At 42.8% G+C, this 22,952-nt stretch overlaps 1 protein-coding gene across 3 annotated transcripts in view; it reads left to right on the plus strand.

Annotated features, from left to right (window-relative positions):
- Positions 1-22,952, plus strand: part of LOC101932741 (uncharacterized) — a 52,407-nt gene that overhangs the window by 5,276 nt on the left and 24,179 nt on the right. For 2 of the 3 annotated variants that reach the window (XM_005308616.4, XM_005308614.4), the window contains exon 2: positions 21,160-22,160. In XM_005308616.4, the coding sequence (XP_005308673.1) occupies positions 21,160-22,160 (1,001 nt within the window). Of the gene's footprint in view, positions 1-17,744; positions 17,920-21,159; positions 22,161-22,952 lie in introns of all 3 variants that reach the window. The other variant, XM_065568485.1, reaches the window with a different exon arrangement.

Here is a 22,952-nt window from a genome sequence, read left to right on the forward strand (position 1 = left end):
CAACAAAGCGTGCTCGACAATTGGCAATGGATCCGGAATCTCAACTACTGAACTACAGCATCCTGCCAGATCAACCAAGCATGCATCTGAATTAGTAAATTATGCAACTGGAGCAGCAAAATATTCACCTTAGACAGTAGAGTATATAAAACCTGAAACACTTCAAAGAATGCACAATAGTTAAAGTTTATTGCAATGCAACCACTGCAGTAGGAAAAATAGGTAGCTCATTCAAGTATCTCCTGATGTGTCCTGTACTCCAGGAATGCCCCTAGCTAAAATAACAGCTAACTATTGGATAGTGGAAGTGATAAAGAATAGGGCTACTACTACTAATCTGGTTTTCAGCCAGGTGTGTTCTGTTCTGCCTTGTATTTAGCTGTGATACTGAGTACATTTCCCAGACCTGAGAAGAGCTCTGTGAGCTCTCTCACCGACAGAAGTTGGTCCAATAAAAGATATTACTTCACCCACCTTGTCTCTCTAGGTGTATGCTGAGTTATTTTAGAGACACTTTAACTGGCTTTTCAGTTTCATATAATTATTACTTTATTAGTCACTGCATGAGTACACAGAACTTTAGAAATACACAAAAGACTGGTTGCCAGCTGAGACAAGACATCTTCAAAGAGGCTAAAGATTTCACTAGCAATGAGCTTAAGGCCCATTAATCTCTCCATTATCTGTGCAACTGTGTAGTAGGAATAGAATATTATAAAGTTGAAATAAAACTGGTAATATTTTTACTGCAGTAGCTTTCCTCTTTGTTTACAATACTCTCATAGCTGCTAGCATTGCATCGGCTCGTATTGGCTGCATGGAGTATTGGGATACCCAGCCTATCTTGGTAGCTAACATACAGGTCTAGAGTATTGTCCTGCTTCCCAAATCCACAGGGGGAATTCCCTAACATCCTGAAGCCAGAAACTTGATTACCCCAATCTTAGTGTGTACATATAATTAATTTAATAAAATATTCTAGCTACAGTATTTGATTCTGATCTCCTGTAGTTGCTTCTTAAATTTTAAATTTTCCTCTCAACTCCTTGTAAATTAAATCACTTATTTTTGCATATACACAAGGAATGTGGGTTGTCTTGATTAATCAAAATGTATGGTTTCAAAGTCCCTATTAACGACTTGTTTATATTTGGAAGTCAATTTTTCTATACTGTCCATCTTCAGGAATGGAATGTGTAACACTTGTTTTGTAGTGGCAGTGGTAACTTTTACTATACTGTTCACTTCAGTACACCGCAAATTTGGACCATTATTTCATTTGTTATATAATAAATCTCTTCTTTTTTGTAGTCCACTGAAGCTTATGCTCTAATAAATTTGTTAGTCTCTAAGGTGCCACAAGTACTCCTGTGCTTTTTTTAACCCACTCCAACTGATATATACAACTGGTTTGCAATGAACTTCTTATTTACAAAATTTCTGCTTCATTTCCAGGTCAGTTCAGTGAATGATCCCATTTAGTTCTTTTTTCCTGTCTAAAATATTTCCTACTGAGTCCAAATCAGTGCCCTTAAAACATAATTGATTTAGGTCATTGAACTCTTATTTTTCATTCATGTTAGTCTGCATCTTGCCACTGGTCAGACTGGTATTTCAATTAGAATATATAGGGAGGTTTTCTCTTAGAGGATAAAGTTCATGTGGAGGTTCTGAAGAAATGAGACCCTGGAGTTTGCATGCCTAGTTCCTGGCAATTTTATGTGTGAGAGAATATTTTGAGTCTAGTTCTTTCTCTTTAACATCTCACTGATCAACAATGTGATCCAAAAACGTTTTAAGCATTGAAGAGGCTGAAAATGGGAAAGACTTGCAAAGTTGACTTCAAGTCTTGCATATCACACGGGACTCTCTTTAGAGTTGGACCATGATTTTTTTTTTCCCACCAAGACCCTGATGTAGATCAAGAGGCCAAGGGATGTAACTTAGCAGTGGAGGAATCATGAAATTATATGGAATCACGTACATTATAGAAGTTAATGGGGTCCTGCACCACTGGAGATACAAACTGTCCTTGGGATGAAAACTGTAACCAAAGTCCCTTCTGACTCTCTGGTAGTTGTCCAGCTTGAAGCAAATGATCCCATAGCACTATCTGAAAAGAGAAGGGGACTCTTTCTCTTCCCCTGTGATAACCAAGAAATAATAGTAGTGTGTGTGGGTTTTTTTTCTTCTTCTTTCACATGACAGACATGGGGGCATTAAGGTTTTTGTTTTGCCTTTAAAATATTGGGTGCCAAATACTACCAGAAGATGGATACCAAACACTGGCCTAAATGGAACAATGACTAGGTCTAGCATAGCACCTCCTAGAATCACAGGCTGTAAGGCTGGTGGGGACCTTGAGAAAGCCTCTAGTCCATCCCATCCCCTCCCAGGCTGAGGCAGGACAAAGTACCTCGACCAACCCTGAAAGGTGTTTATCAAATCTGTTCTGAAAAGCCTCCAATGACTGGGATTCCACAACCTCCGTTGGTGACCTATTCCAGTACTTAATTATCCTTAAAGTTAGGAAAAACTTTCTAATATCTAATCTAAATCTCTTTGCTACAGATTAAGTCAATTACTTCTTGTTCTACTTTCAGTGGCTATGAAGATCAGTTGATCACCATCCTTTTTATAATATTCCTTAACATATTTGAAGACTGTTCTCAGATCCTCCCTCCTATGTCCTTTTCCGTGTTGAGCATACCTTATTTGCCTACATGATTGCTCTGCTACTATGGTTTAACTTGTGAATTTTTAAAGCCCTGTAGGAATTTTTTTCAAAGCTAAAATGCTGCAGTAGTACCTGGCTCTGCATTGGCTCCTTAGGACTATGAACACTAAACATTAAATGTCAAATTTACTGATATTGCTGCCTATAATTAGTACTTGAGTCTTAATTAGATGGGAGGAAGGGGTTAGGCTGTGCCTTGAGTATGAAAGGTGCTAATAGAACAAAATTATTTTCTGCTTGGACGAGTCCTTGAATATTACTGGTGGGTCTATAGCATCTTGAGTTATGTGTAGACTAGTTATACAAAAGTTATCCTGTCAAATTATTTACTAGTACCTTCATCTCTTGAAATCACTTAGACTCCATCTGAGAACACCTTAATCCTTGTTACAGCTTGTAGTAGTGAATTGTCCAGTCTAGCATTCTGCGATAAGGTGCATCCCTACTCATTCCATCCCCAATAAAACATACATGAAACATAGTGAGAAGTGATCCAAGTGGGGTGTGTGTGTGTGTGTGTGTGTGTGTGTGTGTGTGTGTGTGTGTGTGTGTGTGTGTGTGTGTGTGTGTGTGTGTGTGTGTGTGTGTGTGTGTGTGTGTGTGTGTGTGTGTGTGTGGATCAGCATTCACGTTGCACTCCCTGTCAGTACCTGGCCCAAGCCAGGGAAGCTAATGATCCAACCAGCGGACCAAATTTGGTGATAAATCCTGGTCATGTGCCACCTGAGGCACATTGCACATATGCTAAGAAGAAGAAGAAGAAGAAGTGTGAGAAGAAAAAGCCACATTCCCTTTGTGTGCTTCTTTTCTTTCTAGGAGCCAGTTCCAAAGCCCACTGAAGTCAATTACAGTCTTCTCCTGGATGTCAGTGAGTTGGGATCAGGCAGCAGGTGCTGCTGACTATTGGTAGTAGAGGGACACTGAAGAAGTGGGGCACTCAGCCCTGCATCTGTACTCAGTGTTAGGTGGAGACCTTTAATGGCAGAACAGTCATTAATACTTTGCTTTCACGGCACCTTTATTTTAGGATTTCAAAGAGCTTTACAAATATCTAATTAAACTAAGAGAAGCCCATAGTTTTGGGGAGCATGTGGATCACCATTACTTCTTAAGTATAAGGTGTGGGTGGGAATCAAAGCTCCAAACAAAGGCAAGTTAATTAGATGCAAGCAATTGATGAATCAGCCATAACCTGTTACTCTGTCTGCATTTTCGTCCAATTTTCTTCTCATTCTTTTTATTAGCTACCAGATTGCAACATCAGACCAAAAGGGAACATGGGACTCCATTCAGAGCTATTGCAGAGTTAAGGGTGTCTTTCTAAAGTGGACTGATTGAAGATAAGTAAGGGACTGGCAATTTACCTGATGGGCAAGAGCCCTCCTGGGTTAATTGCCTGTACATGTTCCACTTAGCAGGGCTCCGAGCTGCCTCGGTTACCAAACTCTTCAGCCCAGAGTGATAGTTCAGTCCCTTTTAAAGGGATAATTTTCAGGGTTTGCATAATATGTGGGACCTCAAGCTGCTGGAACTGATGATCAAGCCATGAGTTGCTAGTCCTCTGGTCTGCTGCCAACAGCATAGGTCTGTGCATATGTGTAGTGGGGAGAGGGTATCTGACTGACTGGGAGTTGTGTTTTCAAATGGAGTTAAGAGCTGCCTGTTTGAGTTTCAGGGCCCCATGTAGCTGTTTGTTTTTAAGGCTGGCCTTGACAATATCAAGCCTGGTAGGCTGAAGGTTTTGACTTGCTTCTAAAAGTAACAGTAACTTATTCCAAGGTTCCTGGTAACTTGAAAGGGAGAGAAGAAAGGGCATCTGCAAAGCAGATTTATTAGGAAAAATAAACTGCTCTCTGGTTGGGACCCTATAATAACAAATTCAATGTCAGTTTTTCCTCTGGCTGCAGTGCCCCTGAGGCTTCCTCATTTTCCATCTCTCTCTCCCTACCCCCGCCCAAAATAGTCTGTCCTTGTGTCTAGGCTGTAAAGTGAAATTTACAAGCATCCTGCTCTCTGAAGTCCTGGCAGAGCAGGAGTCTTGTAAATTTCCCTTTACAGCACACACAAGAAGCGATTAGCCCAGGCACAGTGAGGTAGGGAAAAGAGCTGCCATTTATACTCCCACCGTCTGAACTATAACAGATTTTTGGATACCTAGTGAATTTTAAAATGTAGTTATAAACAAAACATTATTTCCAAAATTGTGTTTGTAAGTATTAAAGAATCATTATAAATGTCCTCTCTGTAAGGCCCCCTCATCCCTATTTCCTTACCTTGAACTTGTTTCCTTGAATGACAAGAAGAGTATCTGAGGGGGCACAGTAATGATTCTGTGGTGCAAGTGGTGAGATGGAATGTTTGCAGATGAGCTTTCACATGTGGAATGTTTTCTTCTCCATATGGTTTTACAACATAAACACCCAACATGTGAAACATCCAAAGTGCCGTGATGAGGAACAATCGCTTCATGTGGTTGAAAAAGAAATCCAAGCTCAAACCAGCCTTTATTGATTTGCAAGGCACTTTTATGTGTGTATAGCTGTGGATTATTTTTTAAAGCTCAAAATCTTTTTTGGCCATGAAACAGAGTGGGTGGGTGTTTCGTTGACTATGTGGTAAAGGCTTGAAAGAGACTTACCCAGGTAGTCTGTTTCTGCTTTGATAATTTTTTTTTATTTTAAATTTTGGACAGTGGAGAAGTATGTGGATTAGTGATTTGAATTTTCTTTTAAGAAACGACTTCCATAACAAAAAACTACTTTTTAAAAACAAACAAACAAACAACCTATCCAAATGTATCTTCGTGGACATACACAGCATATATTGACCTATACTGGACTACAAACAAGATTCTTTTACTGCAACTGTATAGGTTTTGGTTGGTGTACATTTTTCTTTGTTGCTGAGAAGTTCAAACACATTCTGACCATGTTCCCTTACTCTTTAATTTGAGCTGCTTTGGCCTGTTCAGTTTCTAGAAAATGAAAACCAGATTGACCTTCTGAGAGTTCCTTCTCCACCCCCACCAATTTCCACCAGCCATATCGTTTACTATTACATTTTTCTATGGTGTGTTGTATAAATTTTGTTAATTGGAGCTCAGTCTAGTAGGAAAAGAACCTATATTGACCTATTAAAGCCCTGAAGCAAATGATCATGGCATCTTGAACTCTTCATTACAACAGTTTACTTTTGTTATTTATGGTGCTCCCATCAAATTCATGATTATTTGCCTGAGGAGACTCTGTAAATGATGCCTTTGTTTCTCTTTCTGAGGCATTAATTTTTTTTATTTTTTCCAAATGAGAGCACTTGGCATTGCATTTGCTTCAAAAAGTGGGGAAAAACAGGATGGCGGCTTTGTATGAAGGTAGGATCTTGTTTGATATGGCATTTTGCATCCAAACCACAGAACCTCTCTAAAAAAAGCAATGCACACTTCAGCAATTCCCAGCCCTAATAGGGTTTGAACCTATTGCATTTACGGTCACACAAGAACTAGTTTTCCCAAGGATCAGCCATGAATTTTGGGACTTAGAAAAAAATCTATGAGAAGACAACAGTTGTTTTTGTGAACTCCACGAACTCCACCTCTCCATGGTGTCTGTTATCTTACGTATATTGTAGCTTCTTTATAGCTGTCAAAAGTTTGTGTAAAGATGAGAGGAAAAAACAGTGAGCAAAGACTATTTGCATCTGCACTGAACTTATTGTATGACCCTGGAAGTTTATACCATAGGGTAACACTAGTTTGTGTGAGCTACTAATGAGAGGCAGATTTCTGCTTTTAATACAGATCTTGTTTGCTAGTTAAAAGTCCTGTCCTCCCCCACCCTCTAAGAATGGATTTGGAAATTCTGCTTCTAATGTAATACATTAATCCAGAAGTGGGAAAGACCCACTGCACCAAGGGTTCTCAACATCCTTTTTCTTCCTGGATAGATTTAGGAAGAGGAGTGGATTCTGAACCTTCAAATTGTAACATGGGGTTGCAGTATGGAGGAAAAGTTGAGAACCACAGATCTAGTCCACTTCTCTGCCAGTGCAGAACTCTTATCTATATTGTACACTTGTACTAGTATTTTCTCTAGTTTATAAATGTTTCCAGTATTGGGGCTTCCACACTTGCCTTGGGAGACTATTCAACAACCTAACAGCTCTCACTGCAGGAATATTCTGCTAATATCCAGTCTAAACTTTGTCTCTTAACTTCATCCCATTACTACCTGTTGTACCATCAAGTATTTATATAGATTGCAGTAGTGCACATAATGAGCTAGGCTCTTTCCAAACAAAGAGGGAAAACTTTGGTCCCTGTCACAAAGGCCAACAAAACAAAATGGTAGAATGTTTCCCCAGCCCCTTGTCTTTTTGCTTAGCGAAACTATATGTATTTAATCTCCCATCCATCTCAATTTTTGTTGCTCTTCTCAGAACTATTTCCAATTTGTCAGTTTCTCCCCTATAACAAAGGGATCCAGAAATGACCAGTATTTCAGGCATGTTCTCACCAATAGGTCTACTGTTGCCCCCTCCAGGGTGCTTCAGATTTGTCTACATAGGGAAATCTGCCAGCATAACTATACTGGTATAATTATAGTGCTATCGCTGGGTCTACACTACCCGCCTGAATCAGCGGGTAGAAATCGACCTCTCGGGAATCGATTTATCGCGTCCCGTTGGGACGCGACAATCGATCCCCGAATCGACGCTCTTACTCCACCAGCGGAGGTGGGAGTAAGCGCCGTCGACGGGAAGCCGCAGAGGTCGATTTTGCCGCCGTCCTCACAGCGGGGTAAGTCGGCTACAATACGTCGAATTCAGCTACGCTATTCGCGTAGCTGAATTTGCGTATCTTAAATCGACTCCCCCCTGTAGTGTAGATGTAGCCTATTTTATGACTCCCTGTAAGGACCCTCTTATTCTGGAATAAGAATGCCTTTTCCTGGTTTAGCTTACATCATTTTTTGAAGGGGTTTAAGGTAAACCCGGAAAAAGCATTCTTATACTGGAACGGGAGTGTTTATGTGGAGTTATAGCAGTAAAATTAGGTCAGTAAATCTCCCTTTATTTGCTGGGTCTTCTCCTTTCTGCTCTTGCTCTTAGCTAGAGGGTAAAGGCTGTATAGTAAAGTGAAAGCTACTATATTGTTGAGCTGTCTTGGTGAAGAATAGGAGTTTTGTTAGATGCATATGAAAAGGTCTATATATATATATGACAATCCTGAAGAAGTAAAACATCGTTGCATTTTGCTATGGTTGCTGAAGTTGCTTTTATGAAAGATTCAGGGTGCCTCCATTTTTGGGAGCCCATCGTGATACCTTGGTTCTTATATTCAAAGCAATGAGCATCTACATGTCCTACTAAAGTAAATAAGACCTACAGGTGCTCATCCTCTCTAAAAATCAGGCCCAAGGTGTCTCAAATTGGCAGCCAAAATCTGTGACTATTCCTGAAAATTCTGCCCAAAGATCATGTTTATATAGTAGTTTACAGTCAAGACCCATCTCTAAATGATGCTAGAGATGCTGAAGTTTTGGTTCCTCATCTGAGCTTCTCCAAATAACATAGATGTTCAGTTCTGGGATTTTGGTTTAGTATATCTGTACTTGCACTGTACACAAATACAAATTGTGATTTGAAATGTTGTACAGATGCTGATTATGTTGCTGTTAAAGAGCTGCTGATTATATCATGGACAGCTGTAGTGTTCAGTGAGTAACTGTTCGAAAATAGCCTCTGTTTGTGCGTCTGGGAACAAGCATTTGTTTGTAAGCTGGAAAACGCTTACAGATAAATGAAAACCAGTTCTGTTGTTCTCTGTAGAAGCCGGAGAGCCTTGTTGTTCTGCCTGATGGTCGTCGGAGTGCCCATGTTTATTCTGTAATTTCTTCCTCCAGAGAAAATCGAATGTGGGGGAGAGGAGGGACAGTGACTTCATGGTACAATTATGCAATCTGCTTGAGACTAGGTATCAAAATACATTAGTCTGCAGCTGTGAAGCTGGCCAGGTGGCGGGGGGATACCAAGGGCCTCTGTAATGAGACTGCTGATCTTATCGTGCCTCTTCTGCGGCTGCTTTGATTGATGCATACTTGGGGGGATGGCCTGCCTAACAGTCCAGCAGGCTGGTGAAGAACATGTGACTGCTTCCACATCTACAGCCAGTTGTGCAGACCCGCTGTAATGGGGCTCACTCACCACTCTGGCGCCTCCTGCTGGCTGTATTGAGAATTCGCTCTGCGTGTTAGTGCGCCCTCTTCGGGTCATGCCTTGCCGCCATCACTCTTGCTCTAGGACCCACATCTCTCCAAGGACCGCAGTGTCCTCTTCAGCGACACAGCCCTCCGGCCATGCCACACACCGTGCTCCCCCATTCCAGGGGACCTGCAGTCTGCTGTTCAGCCACTTCCCTTAGTGGCTACTGCAGCGAATTGTCTGGCCACTTCCTCCTGGCCCCAGCATCCTCTTTGCCCTTGCCTCAGGGCCACCACCTGCAAACCCCAGCAGCCAGCCAGGAGCTGTCTCTCGCTCCCCCAGTCCCTGCTAGCAGCACTGCTCTATCCAGGGTGCTAGCAGTTCTCTCCGCCCTCCAGAGACACAGTCCTTTCTCCCTGGGCTCCCAGCAGAGAACTGAACTCCTGTTTTGGGGTTCTTGTGTATTCTGTATTCTAGGTAATAAAGTAGTGTCATGTTACAACCTTCTAGCAAGAAGGTTTATTATCTAATTTGTTTGTATGCTTTGAAACAAAGAGTCCAAAATGCAGCCTGGTATCAGAAGGGCCTTTGTTTGTGGATGTCTCCCCTGACTGAGAGACAGTACTCGCACGCTTATGGAGTAAAATGTAAGTGTCTCCTAAGCCCTCCAGAATTATGAATTCAGCTTCACAGCCTCCCTGTGAGGTGAGTAAATAGTATCCCTATTTTACAGATGGAAAGATTGAGGCACAGAAAGGTTAAGTGCCTGCCTAAACTTACACAGCAAATTAGTAGCAGGTTTTAGACTGGACCCCAGGAGTACAGACATCTAGTTCTTTGCTCTACCCACTAGACTTTAGTCCTTCCCTTCCTTTACTCTAAATAATCTTATTGCCCTCCTTGACTTTGGTAGCAATAGGCTTTTATAGTCTTCCCTTACTTAGGAGTCCTACCTGCATTTTTCATTCTCCTGTAAACTGGAGAAAAAATAGTAGAAAGTTTAGTGATACACAAGAAAACAGGGTCCTGTAAAGCTGTCAGGTGTGTGCCAGGAAGGATTATGAAGAGACTTGGACCCTTTCCTAGAAATGGGATTTTCAGAGTGGAAATGTCACATCCCATAATCGCTTTCTTGTAGTGGAACTGCTGTTCCCTACCAAAATAACAAGAGCATCTGTTCAAAAATGCAGTGTTGGTTTTTCCTCAAATCCCAAAAGAAAATGTTACCCATTGCTGAAAACACATGTCCGCAATAGGCACAGATGAATGGGAGCTGGAAATGGCTTTAACTGCAGTCTGTAGACAGCACTAAAGTCTGTTCATCCCTGCTTCAGAAACCCAAGATTGAATCCTGTAAGCAGCAGTGTGGGTGAATTTACTAGTGTAGCAGGAAGAAGAATTGTGTGTATGTCCCTGATCAAATAAAATGTGGAGTGCTGTGGTTTGTAACTGACAAGAATTTTTCCAAGGCCAGTCCAACTAAATCCTAGTTGAGAATCTGAAAAGGAATGAGACCTCTTTCCCTGCCTCTACCAGAGCAGCAATTCATTATTTATAGCCAGATAGTCGCATATCCTGACAAACATCTGTGGATAGGCATTAATCTGTCTCTTATCCCAGGGAGTCTCAGCCCTTTTCTTTCTGAGCCCCCTCCTCTCCCAACATGCTATAAAAACTCCACGGCCCACTAGTGCCACAACAACTGTTTTTCTGCATATAAAAGCCAGGGCCAGCGTTAGAGGGTAGCAAGCAGGACAACTGCCCGGGCCCCACACCACCAGGGCGCCCACAAAACTAAGTTGCTCAGGCTTCGGCTTCAGACTCAGGTGGCAGGGCTCAGGGCCCCAGGCGTCAGCCCTGCACAGCGGCACTTTGGCTTTCTGCCCCGGGCTCCAGCAAGTCTAACATTGGCCCTGCTTAGTGCACTCCCCTGAAACCTGCTTGTGGCCCCTCAGGAGGCCCCAAACTCTTGGTTGAGAACCACTGTCTTATCCAACCTATAAAGGTTTCTACATTTAACACCTCCCTGTCTCAGAAATGGACTATCCAACACCTCCCACATGTGACACAGAGTTTGAATGCAATGTGATATTATAAGTTGTTAGGTACAGGGCTCTTGTTATCTTCATGCCTATCTGTAAAGCACCGAGGGCACCGTAGTGTCATACACAGTGGTAACAACATGGTTCGCTACTTTTTTAGGATCGAGTCTGTATTACCTTTGCCTGTAATACATCTAACATCAAATGTCCTACACCCATGAGCAGTCACCTTTTTAAAAATAATAAAGTGTAAGGCCTATGGCTCGATGCTCCAGAGGGGAAAAAGCTCTCTACTTCCTCTATGACAAGTGCTGCTGAATAGAGCTTCACGTACATAGGCCAGCTACTCACAATTCTCTTAGTGATACTGGTTAGTGGCCATAATAATATGTGAACATGGATTTTGCAGGGGGTAATGGGCTCGTAAGGAGAGGAAAGAGCTCATTCCCAGGCATCCAGGATTCTGCTCAAAAGTCTCAGGTGCTCTTGGCTCCTCTCCAGCGGGGACTCCACAGTGAGGGACAACAGAGCACAGCCACAGAGCTGAGTGGATTCTGGAAAGGCTGTGCTCACCCAGCACCTTATATAAAGCTGAATCACTAAACTGGGTTAGGTGATGGCACTTCCGCGTGAGACTAGCAAGCTGCTTCCTTGGTATTGGAGAGAGATCTACAAAGAGACACGTGGGTTATTGTGACTCACTGATCCAAACCATGAGTGGGATTTGGTAGATGGGTGAGATGGTACCTGTGGGACATTGTCATGAGCAGGTGGGAAGGCAGTTAAATGAACAATTGTCAAAGTTACTGGGAAAGGGAGTGGGTTTTACTCTTTATTTGCTGTTGTGTTTTAAATATATATTTTGTTGTTGTGTTTTCCCAATTTTACGACTGTTCCCTTTGCCCAATAAAGATTTTGTTTGTTTGAATCTACACAGACCCTAAATACTTGCCAGTGGGGAAGTTCTACCTGTTAAGGGCACCCAGGAGGGTGTTTAGTTTTCCCAGATTTCTGGGTGTGGGCTTGGGCTGGCTTAGTTATTTATCAAGAAAGACCTTGGATTGGTGTTTCCCAAACTTGGGATGCCGCTTGTGTAGGGAAAGCCCCTGGTGGGCCGGGCCGGTTTGTTTACCTGCTGCGTCCGCAGGTCTGGCCGATCGCGGCTCCCACTGGCCGCGGTTCGCTGCTCCAGGCCAATGGGGGATGCTGGAAGCGGCGTCCAGTACGTCCCTCAGCCTGGCTCCAGAAACCAGAGGGAGCTTGTCCACACTTAAAACTTCAAGCCGCTGCAATGTAAACACCTCCCATTGGCATAGGTAATCCCCCTCTCTGAAAGGTGGTAGGTAGGCCAAAGGAAGATTCTTCCATCGACCTAACACGGTATACGCAGGTACTTACATTGGCTTAACTATATCATGCAAGAGTGTGGATTTTTCACACCTCTGAGAAACCTAATTTTCTGTGTAGACATGGTCTGAGACTCTCCAGCTGTTTCTACACTAACTTCTTGGTGTAGATATAGGCCACTAGATTGGGGTTTAAAGACATAGAAGACCAACCTGGTGAGAGTGTAATGCAAGACATGCGAGAGACTTTGTGTTTTGGTCTTGGTGTGGCACAATCTGGGACCTGAGAAGCATCCTAAAGCTCAGACTTCTTCAGCCTAGAAATCCCTATGAGAAAAGGACATTGGGTTTCAGCTGGGAACCACACTATACTTTTGGGAGTGTTGCAGCTAATGCCAGGTTAGCAAGAAAGACCTCTAGAAACAATGAACAATTTTTTTTCTTATTTTGTAAATGTCAAAGTTCTGTGTTTGTTTCCAGTTTTGACTGAAGGTTCAGGCCACACATCATTTCATTCTAGTTGGTTGGTTTTGTTCTAATAGTCCAGTGAGTTCCAGAGATCCTTAATTCAGAATGAACTCCCTCTGCTCCAAGAGGGAGGGATCTCTAACCAAGACACTGCACCTTGCTCTGCACCGTTTGAGTCATCCCAGAATTTATTGGTAGAACTGAGATTTGTAAAGAGGTCCCTGAGGGAGAATGAAAGGAGAGGGAGCTGGTGAGGTGGTCTTAAGTCCTGCCAACACTTTCAAACCTGTGATTTTAAAACTGAACATTTAAAGAAAATTGTGTGTGTGTGTGTGTGTGGGGGAGGGGGGTTAAGACAGTGTGCTGAGCATCTGCAGCGTCTATGGGAGCTGGAGGTTCCCATACCTCAAGTGAGGTGCCTAAAGTTAGCCATCAAAGCTTGAAAACCTTGGCCCCCAAGATAGGTTTTTCTGACAGCAATCGATCCTAATTGCACCCTCCTATGGCACTTCTTGAGCTAGCTGCAGTATGAGTAAGGCTCCAATAGATCTCTCAAATGGTATCGTCTTGAGATAGGATCCGGCTGCTGTTCCTGGAAGAGGCACTTTTAAAAACAACAACAACAACAAAAACCCCCATGCAATATTCCCTGCCCTCACTGTGGAAAAATTACCAAAATTTCAAAGAAGTGACGCCTCCTCCAGAAAAGGATAGGACAGCACAGGGTAATAGCTGAATTTCTGAGTTGGACCTTAAGAATATTGTGTACCTCAGTCTGTGCATGTGTATCTTCTCTTTGCCCCTTCCTACCCCTAATGTTAAGTCTTCTTTGTACGCTGTTCAAAGCAAAGCAATGAAAATCATTGCCTTGAAGGGGAGGTAATAACACACCATTATGAAAAGTTAGAGGGAGTGATCAGTGTTAGAGCTATATTCCTCCCCCTATGAAATTTAGATGGGTCGCGGTTTGAGAAGGGGGTTCATTTATTTAGCTTGTTCAGGGCCAGAACTGAGAGTGACATTTCAGTCTATTTGCTCAGTCTGAAACTGGGAACTGGGAACAAACAACAGAAAGGTGAGACCTTTGCTGTAAAGCTAGAATGTATGTGATAGCACTTCTATGGCCTAAAGGAAAAAATAGTCTTTTGGGACGTCCAGGTTTTTGGTTGCATGGCAAAGACTAGATTATCATTATCAACGGCTTGGATTGCCTCATATGTGTTTGTTTAAAACTGTAGTAGATTGTGTGTCTTGTTTTCTCTATGGGGAATTTCATTCTGCTTCTTGGTGCTTTTCCAAGGGAGCTGATATTTCCTGGGTGAGTAAATATAAAAGAAAACAAACTACATTGGATAGGTCCCAAGCTGGTGAATCTGAAATTCTGAATGTGAGGAGTTACACAAACCTCAAGATGACAGGATGAGGGGACTCTCTTGTCTCTTCCTCCCTCCCTCTTTAAAATAAATATTTTTGGATCCTGCCTGCAGTGCTGGGACAACTGTGCAGCGAGGCTGCTGCAGATAGCAGCCCCCTGTGTCTAATGTAGATAAGGAAAACATGTTGGCACCTTTCTTTTGAATTGTGCTCAAACATGGTTCTTGCTAGAAATGAGCTAATAGCTTACCTTCCTTTATGTCTCCCCCTCGTCAGCTGGATTTCCCTTTGGAACTTACACCTTAAATAAATGCGCTTCTTTGCACATCCCTCCCTCTTACTAGGTACATGCTAAAAGGCCCTCTTGATATTCCCTCTGTGTCCACTGCACTACCTCATGCCAGCAGCTTTCTCTCTTGTGGGTGGGCAGAGCTCATGTTCTCAAGCTTCTTCACCCTGCCTCTTTTGATTGACCTTGTTTGTAAGCCAAAGGTTGTCACCCAGTGCCGGCTGAGGACATCTTAAAGGGTCCATTCCCTTTAGCTAAGTGGAGGCTGCTGGTCCACTTGCAGGTTTTTGCAAGTATTTCTTGCAGGTTTGCATGGTCCTGTGGACATCTCATGGAAGGAGAGAATGTGAGGTTGGTGGTGGCACTAATCCCAGACCCTTTCAAAGGGTTTTAGTTATGTGTTTCCCATTAACATCAACGGGAGTGGTTCAGCTAGAGTCCCACGCGGCGCCTGGAAATGTAGGCATTAATAATCTCAGATTGAACTATCTGCTACAGAGAATATGAAATACGCGTTGTCGTCATGAGTTAGAGAGGAGTGACCAGGCACAAACCACTTGGTCCTTTGCTTCACTCTGACACTTGTCTGCTTCGTGATCATTCAGAACTTGTGAAAATGGAAAGTGTTCATACTGTCTGCTGCAGTATACTGGCCCAGAAAGGGCTTCTGCACAGTTCTGTCAGAACCATAGTTACTATACACAACTACATTGATGTCAACTGCTCATTTTGGGCCTCTGTCTGAACAAGAACTGCAGGATTTGGCCTATGAGTGGTAAAGTTATAGAAATCACAGTAGAGTTTTGTTTATAGTCATTTATTTCTTCTAGAGATCATTCAGCTTAGTCAAATCTTACTTTCCATAAGCCATTTCTGACTTGGCATTTTTGCTTATTCTCACTGATCACTGGGGCAATTTTGATTTTAGGAACTGGATTGGAAGTGACTTGATTTTGGGGTAAAAAAATAAGTAAATTCCAAAGTTAGGGGAAAAATTCACAGCAATGTTGAAGAGCCATTTGAGTTCAGGTAAAAAAGTTATGGCTTGTGGGTGTGTCAGTTAGAGATAATACTAATAATTGGAGTGACCTGGCTTCCACATGAAAAATGCCTAGCAGGATTCATTCTGTCTTAGCAAGATGGAGATTTGGCTTCTGTACATTTCTGATGCATGCATCTCTCTCGCTAGTGACTTATTTTACTAGAGCTATCGAAGCCTGAGTGTTGTACAAATTGATCTTAAGGTAGGGAATTCTACTATAATATGCTTCATTGACTGACAATAATTTTCTTGCTGGTGTGATGCAAGTGTAGGGTAGATGATATTTGCAGCTCTCATTCAAATGGAGAACAGTGGTGGTGTCTTGTTAGCCCCATTCAGTGACTTGTGGCACCCCTGAAAGCATTGTTCTGGTGGGAGTCACTAGGTGGCACTGCTGCACATAGTTTTACAAGTTATTTACTAGCATGAGCACAGCTTTCAGTCTTTGAAGAAACATTGACTGTTTGTCAGAGCTGTGGAAGAACAGCTGACTTTACTCTCTACCTAAGTCCCTTTAAGTAGAGGCCATTCTTGGGGCAGAGTTGCACCCTGGGAATCTGACACTGTTATTCAGACTGAGATTTCTGAAAGAGATTGATTATTTGTCATTTGTGACCACCTCTGTTCCAGGACTGGTGTAACTAAATCAGATTACATGGAGAAGACACACAGACTCTGTGTCACTGATTTTTCTCCTGCAATGGGAACCCCCCCCCCCCTTCATGTCTCTGAAATTTGTGGCAGTTTGGCAGATGGGCAGCTATTGTACATTAAGGACTTAGTTCTCTGTTTCTTTGACATTTTATCTCCTTTTCCAATGCGACTTAAGCACTGAGGTCTGAGCAGTATACCTTGTGTTAGGCTCTTGTTCTGTAATAGCTTTAACAGTGTGGAGCAATCCTACATCTTCAGAATGCAGGGCAGTCAATTGGGAGGATTCCTCTAGTCCAGACAATGTTATTAGAGTGGCTTATTCAAAGCAGCAGGGTGTTAGATTTGTTCTATCTCATATTACACAAAACTGTATCCAGTTCTAGAGTCCATATGAATCCTTACACCTGTGTTTATAACTCAAAACAAAGGCCTCAACCTCCTCATTCCTCTTGGGCCAAAAGTCAGTAAGCCACTCTTGAGCAGCCCAGAATAAGACCTTATACATGTATGATGGAGAAAGATGGATTTATTTATTTTTTAGTAAGGGAAGAGATTTCTGCTTCCAAGGGGTCTCTATAAAGTGGAATAGGGAAATACATCATCAATGGAGTCTTAGGACACTGCCATCGCAACCAGTGGTTTACTTCTACCCAAGAAACATGGAGTCCTGATAATACCATTTGTAGAAGACTGCACTCAGCACTGGATTGCCTCCTCACAGCTGGGTGTGGCATAGTAGGTTCTCCTTTTTTAGCACCCTCTACCCACAGCTGTTCCGGCCTTGCAGTGCTATGTCTCTTTTCTCATGACTCAGCCCTTTGCCCAGGACATGTTCAGTGCCACCCCTTCCAGAAGGGCAGAAAGTCCAACAGAAACATCAGATCCCTCCATTTGGTCTGTTGCCCTCAGTTATAGGCCCAGTGGTCCGTACACTCCTTGAGGGCTGTCAAAAGTCTTTGCCCCCTTATGTCAAGGGTTTCACACCACCTTCTCTGGGTGGCAGGTAGGAGAACTGAGGCCTGCCCTCTGCATTGAGTTCCAGTCCAGGGACTCCAGGAAAGGCCATCAGGGTTCACTTCACCAGACTCCTTACTGCCACTTTCCTACCAAGCCTTTCCTTGGGCTTTCTCCTCACCCGTCAAGGGACTTCTTTGTTCCCTACAGCGCTCTTCACTTGCTACTACCAGGAAAGCCCCTTCTGCATTAAACTTCCTCTGCTTATAGCACCACAAAGCCTCTGCCCAGCTGGGTTTCATCATTAATTAGGTCTGGCAGACCCTCCAGGTGCACCCGGGTGGGTTAATTAGCCTCTCCAGCCCACATTTATACTTTCATCACCTGTGTGGGATAGCTGTCTGAGACTGGGAGGTAAGCAGGGTAATACCTGACCACAGTGAACTGGGAATTGGCCATTCAATGGAGTTTTAAAAACAATTGAGAGTCCTAGGCAAACTTACCAGCAGTGAACAACCCATGTCTCTGGTAGCCTTCTCTATGATTGTGTTCATTGATGCTCTATACCTCTATTATGGTATGGGGTATCTTCATACTCTCCTTTTCTCTGTCCTCCTTTCATTTCTCTCTCTATTTACAGGATCTCCAATAACTGGAGCCTAGAAACCATCAAACCATTCACTGACCCCTGATGCCTTCTCTTCTCCTCACCTCATCCCTTGGAACCTTCATCTGTCTGAGCAGGTCATTCAGTTTCATGTGCTGGTGGGGATAAGCACTCCCAATTGTGACCTTTCCATTCTCATTGTGTTAAGGTATCTTTTGATGGCACATTGTTGCAATAGCGCTCCTTCTGTATAAGATTCTTCATGAGATCTCAGAAGACTGATGTGAGAGCCCCCTGCCCAATCTCTGACCATCTGTTAAAATCTTCTTATGAGATGCAGAAGATTAGCCTTCCCCATGATTTATCTGAGTGATGTTGGCAGATTTTACCACTTTAAAAAAATTCCTATAATTTGGAAAGATTAAAAATAAAATGTGTCACACAAATTCTCTGCCTAAATGCATGTTTCCGCACGCCTATGACTCTATACATTGGTAAATGTGGTGAAAATCTTAATAGATGATATTCAGCCTCTGGAACAGATGACTCAAATTCACTGGATGGTTTTTCAATCATTCAATTGTGGATTATAAATTCATCAGTCCTGTCTCTTCTTCAGGAATCTTTTTTTCTCAGCTGTCTTGCATATTCTGTCTCTTGTTGTCCTTCCTCTGGGATAAAGTTTTGAATCCAAACTCTCAAGCTATAATAAATAAATGATTGCACCATTGAGGTGACCGTTCTAGCCTAATTTTGCAATTTGCAGTATACAATTCACCCACCCTTGCTCTCTTTGAGAGAAGCATTTTACCTGCTGGCATTCAGCAGTCTTCCAGCTAGATATTGGAGCCATCCTCTGGTGGTTCTGGGAATCAAAAGGAATCTGTCTGGTCATCTGCTTTTGAATCTGAGATTTCACGGATGGGGGTTTCTACTAAGGAGATATACATAATCCACCCAGAATGGCACATGCAAGCCAAAACTAAGGATAGAAAAAGGGATGAACTTGTCAAAAGTGCTGGATGGACTGTACTGGACTGAAAGCCCTGGATCTGTTGAACTGTTATAGCATAAGTAACAGTGTGCAAGGCTCCCCCTGCCACCTTTTTGGCGTCAGAAGACACCTGTGAACCAGGACATCTGTAGTGGTGGTTCTGGTGATGACCAAGTTGTTCAGCAGAACCTGGACGGAGACCATTAGCTCATTTCACATAGACACACAGCAACTTCCAGTCACTGTGAGCTTGAGTAGACTTAGGCCAGTGCTCTTACCGCCCATCGCATCCAAGGTAAATACTGTTTGCTTCTAGCAATTTTCATACAAGTTTCATATACATTTAAATAAAAAATAAATTCATGTCAGGGCCCTACTAAAGAATGTCCAACTCAGGTGACACTTGTAGCACACTCCAGTGACTGGGATGTCAGAAGAATGATTTTTTTTCCAAATCAACACATGACTTTTCCCATGTAAATAACTTTACAGTAATAAAAGTTCGAACAGAAGACCAGGCCTGCAGAGGTAAATCTGCATGATTTTGACTTCCTTCTAACGTAGAACATAGAAGCCCTCTTCCATTCCCCAACAAAGGAAACCATACTATACACTCTGTTGCCTTGTCTTCACTAGGTAAAAAGGTGTGTTCTTAACTTGAATTAGCTAATTTGAGTTAAACTCATAGTGAAGACAAGGCAGTTTGTAGCTCTCAGACAGGTTATCAGGTAAAATTAGAGCAGTAGTGGGCAACCTGTGGCCCATCAGGGTAATCTGATTCTGGGCCGCAAGACATTTTGACATGCTGGCCGCTGCTTCCCACAGCTCCCATTGGCCAGGAACGGTGAACTATGGCCACTGTGAGCTGCGGGGGGGCCGAGCCTGCGGATGGTCGAACTAGGGGGGAGGGATAGCTCAGTGGTTTGAGCATTGGCCTGCTAAACCCAGGGTTGTGAGTTCAATCCTTGAGGGGGCCACTTAGGGATCTGGGGAAAAATCAATACTTGGTCCTGCTAGTGAAGGCAGGGGGCTGGACTTGATGACCTTGCAAGGTCCCTTCCAGTTCTATGAGATAGGTATATCTCCATGGTCAACGTCAGCAAAATGTCTCGCAGACGGCAATCAGATTACCCTGATGGGCTGCAGGTTGCCCACCACTGAATTAGAGACTATCAGACCGTAGGCTTTAACTCTACTAGGCTCTCCTATAGTTTCTAACTCCACCTGTTAACCTGCATGTGAACTGCCCTGTCTTCAGTAGGATTTTACCTCAAGTTAGCTAACTTAGGTTAAGAATGCACCTCCCAAGTGAAGACAAGGCCTGCATGTGTATGCAGGAATTGTAGTTTCTTTACCATTTGAGTATGAAACACAGTGTTTGACAGTGAATTATAGTCTCCTGATAAGATGGAGATGTGAAGAATTTAATTTCCACACATAAAGTAATTACCGGTACTTGAGACTTGATGCTTTAACCTAACTCATGCCCCCAAAACACCAAAATGGCCTGTTACTTATTTCATTAGACCTAGGACAACAACGGTTATCTAAATCTGGCCATGCAGTAATTTAATTCCAGCATAAAATAGTCTCTCTCTCTCGTCCCCACCTGCCACCCCTACTCCCCTCTGCCAAAAAAAATGGAAAGCATCTGCAGAAAATCACTTATTCATGTTCTGGAAATCTGCAAAGGAGAGCAAATCTGGCCACTGTTTGAGGACATTTAATAATTCTTTGAGTTTCAAAGCAATTCTTTTTTAATTTTAATGAACCAAGGGAGGGAGAAAGAGAATAAAAATCTGGACTGTTTTGACCTCATGGCTATATACAGACTTGTCTGTTGTTCTGCCAAGCTTCTTTTGTGTTTTAACAGATAACAGACCAAGATGACTAATCATTTTAAATAAAAAAAAATCCTTTTTCTCCAACTAACACTGGTGAACACATGGCTCCTAGACAGGGGCTGGTGACCTAATTATTTATGGATTTTCTTCCTTTAAAGAATATTGCCCAAGGCAGAGGTGTGATTTACTTTCCCCGTGTCTATGGAGGAATCTTGCATGAAAGTTCTGTGAGAGAGCAGTCTCTTTACCTTCTCTCAAGTGCAAGCACTGATACTATGAAAGCTTTTGCCATCTGAGACTTGTGTCACGTAAAGAAAGGGAGACTGGGCATGCAACATACACGTCCAAAAAGTGATCATATGTTTTAAATATTAATGCTCCAAATGGTGAATGTAGAAGATTGGCTTTTTAAAAGCTTTATGAATTTTAATTTCCTAAGGGATGTTCTATGTCAACCAACTGAAGATGGATACTTTAAGATAGTAGATGTAAAAGGCCTAGACCTCTGAATACTATCTTCTTAGTTTACAGCACTAACATACATCCATTTTAAAAAAGGTGATTTTTAAATTTTAATTTGCTTTTTATTTGTCTGTCTGTTTCCCTCCAGGTATATTATTCCTGTGGTGCAGTATTGGACTCCATGGAAAGAGGTCTTATTTTATCACCAGGCTTTCCAAATAACTACTACCCAGGGACACACTGTGTGTGGCAGTTTTTCATTCCTGTTAGAACCCATCTTATCCTGGAAATTCTTGACTTTGATGTATTTGAGAGCTCAAATGAAACTCCAGACCCTTGGGATGGTTTTTTTTCTTCTTCTAAAAGAAAAAATATGGAGATGTTTCCTACTGAAGAAAACTCTGACCTTCCCATCACTCTTGCTCCTACAAAATCCTCTGTTCTGGCTGGGATGTCAAAGGCAACCCAGAAACATAGCAGCCCAGGAGCTCAGTCAAAGCGTCTTGCTGGCCGCTATGATGGATTCCCAGTAACTACCTCCAAAAAAGAAGAATACAAACAAACATCTGAAGAAAAACAGTTCAGACAGATGGAAGAACCCAAAGAAATAGCTAAGTCTCGGCCAGATGGACTGCCATTCACTGTGGCTGGCAATACCACTACGCAGCGGCAAAATATCAGTGGCCTAGAGATGAACAGAGATTTGAAAGGGAAAGTCCTGCTTGCCCACCTCACTGCTAGAAGGAGAGATGAGGTCATGGGAGAGAGTCAGCCTCTCTCCACAACAGTCTTACCAAAAGAAAGCTCCACCACCCAGCAGTCTTCAGCAGATGTGTGTCCCCATGATGTCTTGTATGTTTCTGACCTCATCACATTTTCCTCTCGCTTCTGTGGGGCAAACTTGCCTTTAAACAAGACCATGGTCTTCAGTTCATCTCTGGAGATGGTGGAGGTTATTATGGAGCTGATCACGACCACAGATCGTGGGAGGGGCTTTGCGATGCTCTTTGAATATAAGAACATCACAGAACCTAATGCCATGGATGTGGTGAGGCAGGATGGAATGGAAAACACAATGATGCTGGCAATAATAACTGGAATTATCTTCTTTGCACTTGTTCTTCTGTCTACCCTCTGCATAACTTGCAGGTAAGATATTTTTAATGATCTAAGCTCCTGAAACTAAGCCTGCCATGAAATCTGGGGTATAACTGATGCCATGGTGAAAAGGACAGTGAGGGTTTTTTTCTACTTTATTTAATTCAGAATCAAACCTGATTAGATAAATTGTCCACCAGAATAAAATCTGGCTAAATTCCACTCTGATGTATTTGTTAATACTATATATAATTTACTATTATTATTTGGTAGTATGGTATGTCTCAAAAAAATGATGGTCTTGGCTTTGAATTCTTTTGGCAGCTGACTTGCAATATCCGTTTTGATATGTTTTAATGGGGTCACCAGGGGTGGCATTAGACTTGCTAGGGCGGGAGCTGAAGCCAGAGCCCCCCTGTCCAGAGCTGAAGCCAAAGCCCAAGGGCTTTAGCCCTGGGTGGCAGGGCTCAGGTGACAAGCTCCCCTGCCAGGGGCTGAAGCCCTTGGACTTTGGCTTTGTCCCCCTGGATGAGGTGGTGGGGCTTGGGCTTTGGCGGGGCTTGGATGGGCTCAGGTTTCGGTCCCCTCTCCTGGGGTTGTGTAGTAATTTTTGTTGTCAGAAGTGGGTTGCGGAGCAATGAAGTTTGAGAACCCCTGCTTTATATGTGTCCTTCAAACCTTTTACCCATCCCTCCTCCATCAAGTGGGCGGGACACTAGTGTTGCCCTATAACAAGCAGCATATTCTAGTGGTCTAATGTTGTTCCATGCCCTGCAGGATAATGTTTCTTCTTTTGCTGCATATTGAAGTTGAAAAATCAAGTCTTATTTCTGCTTTTCCACA

The sequence above is a fragment of the Chrysemys picta genome, chromosome 15 (assembly GCF_011386835.1).
Source record: "Chrysemys picta bellii isolate R12L10 chromosome 15, ASM1138683v2, whole genome shotgun sequence".
In the NCBI taxonomy this organism is placed as follows: domain Eukaryota; kingdom Metazoa; phylum Chordata; order Testudines; family Emydidae; genus Chrysemys; species Chrysemys picta.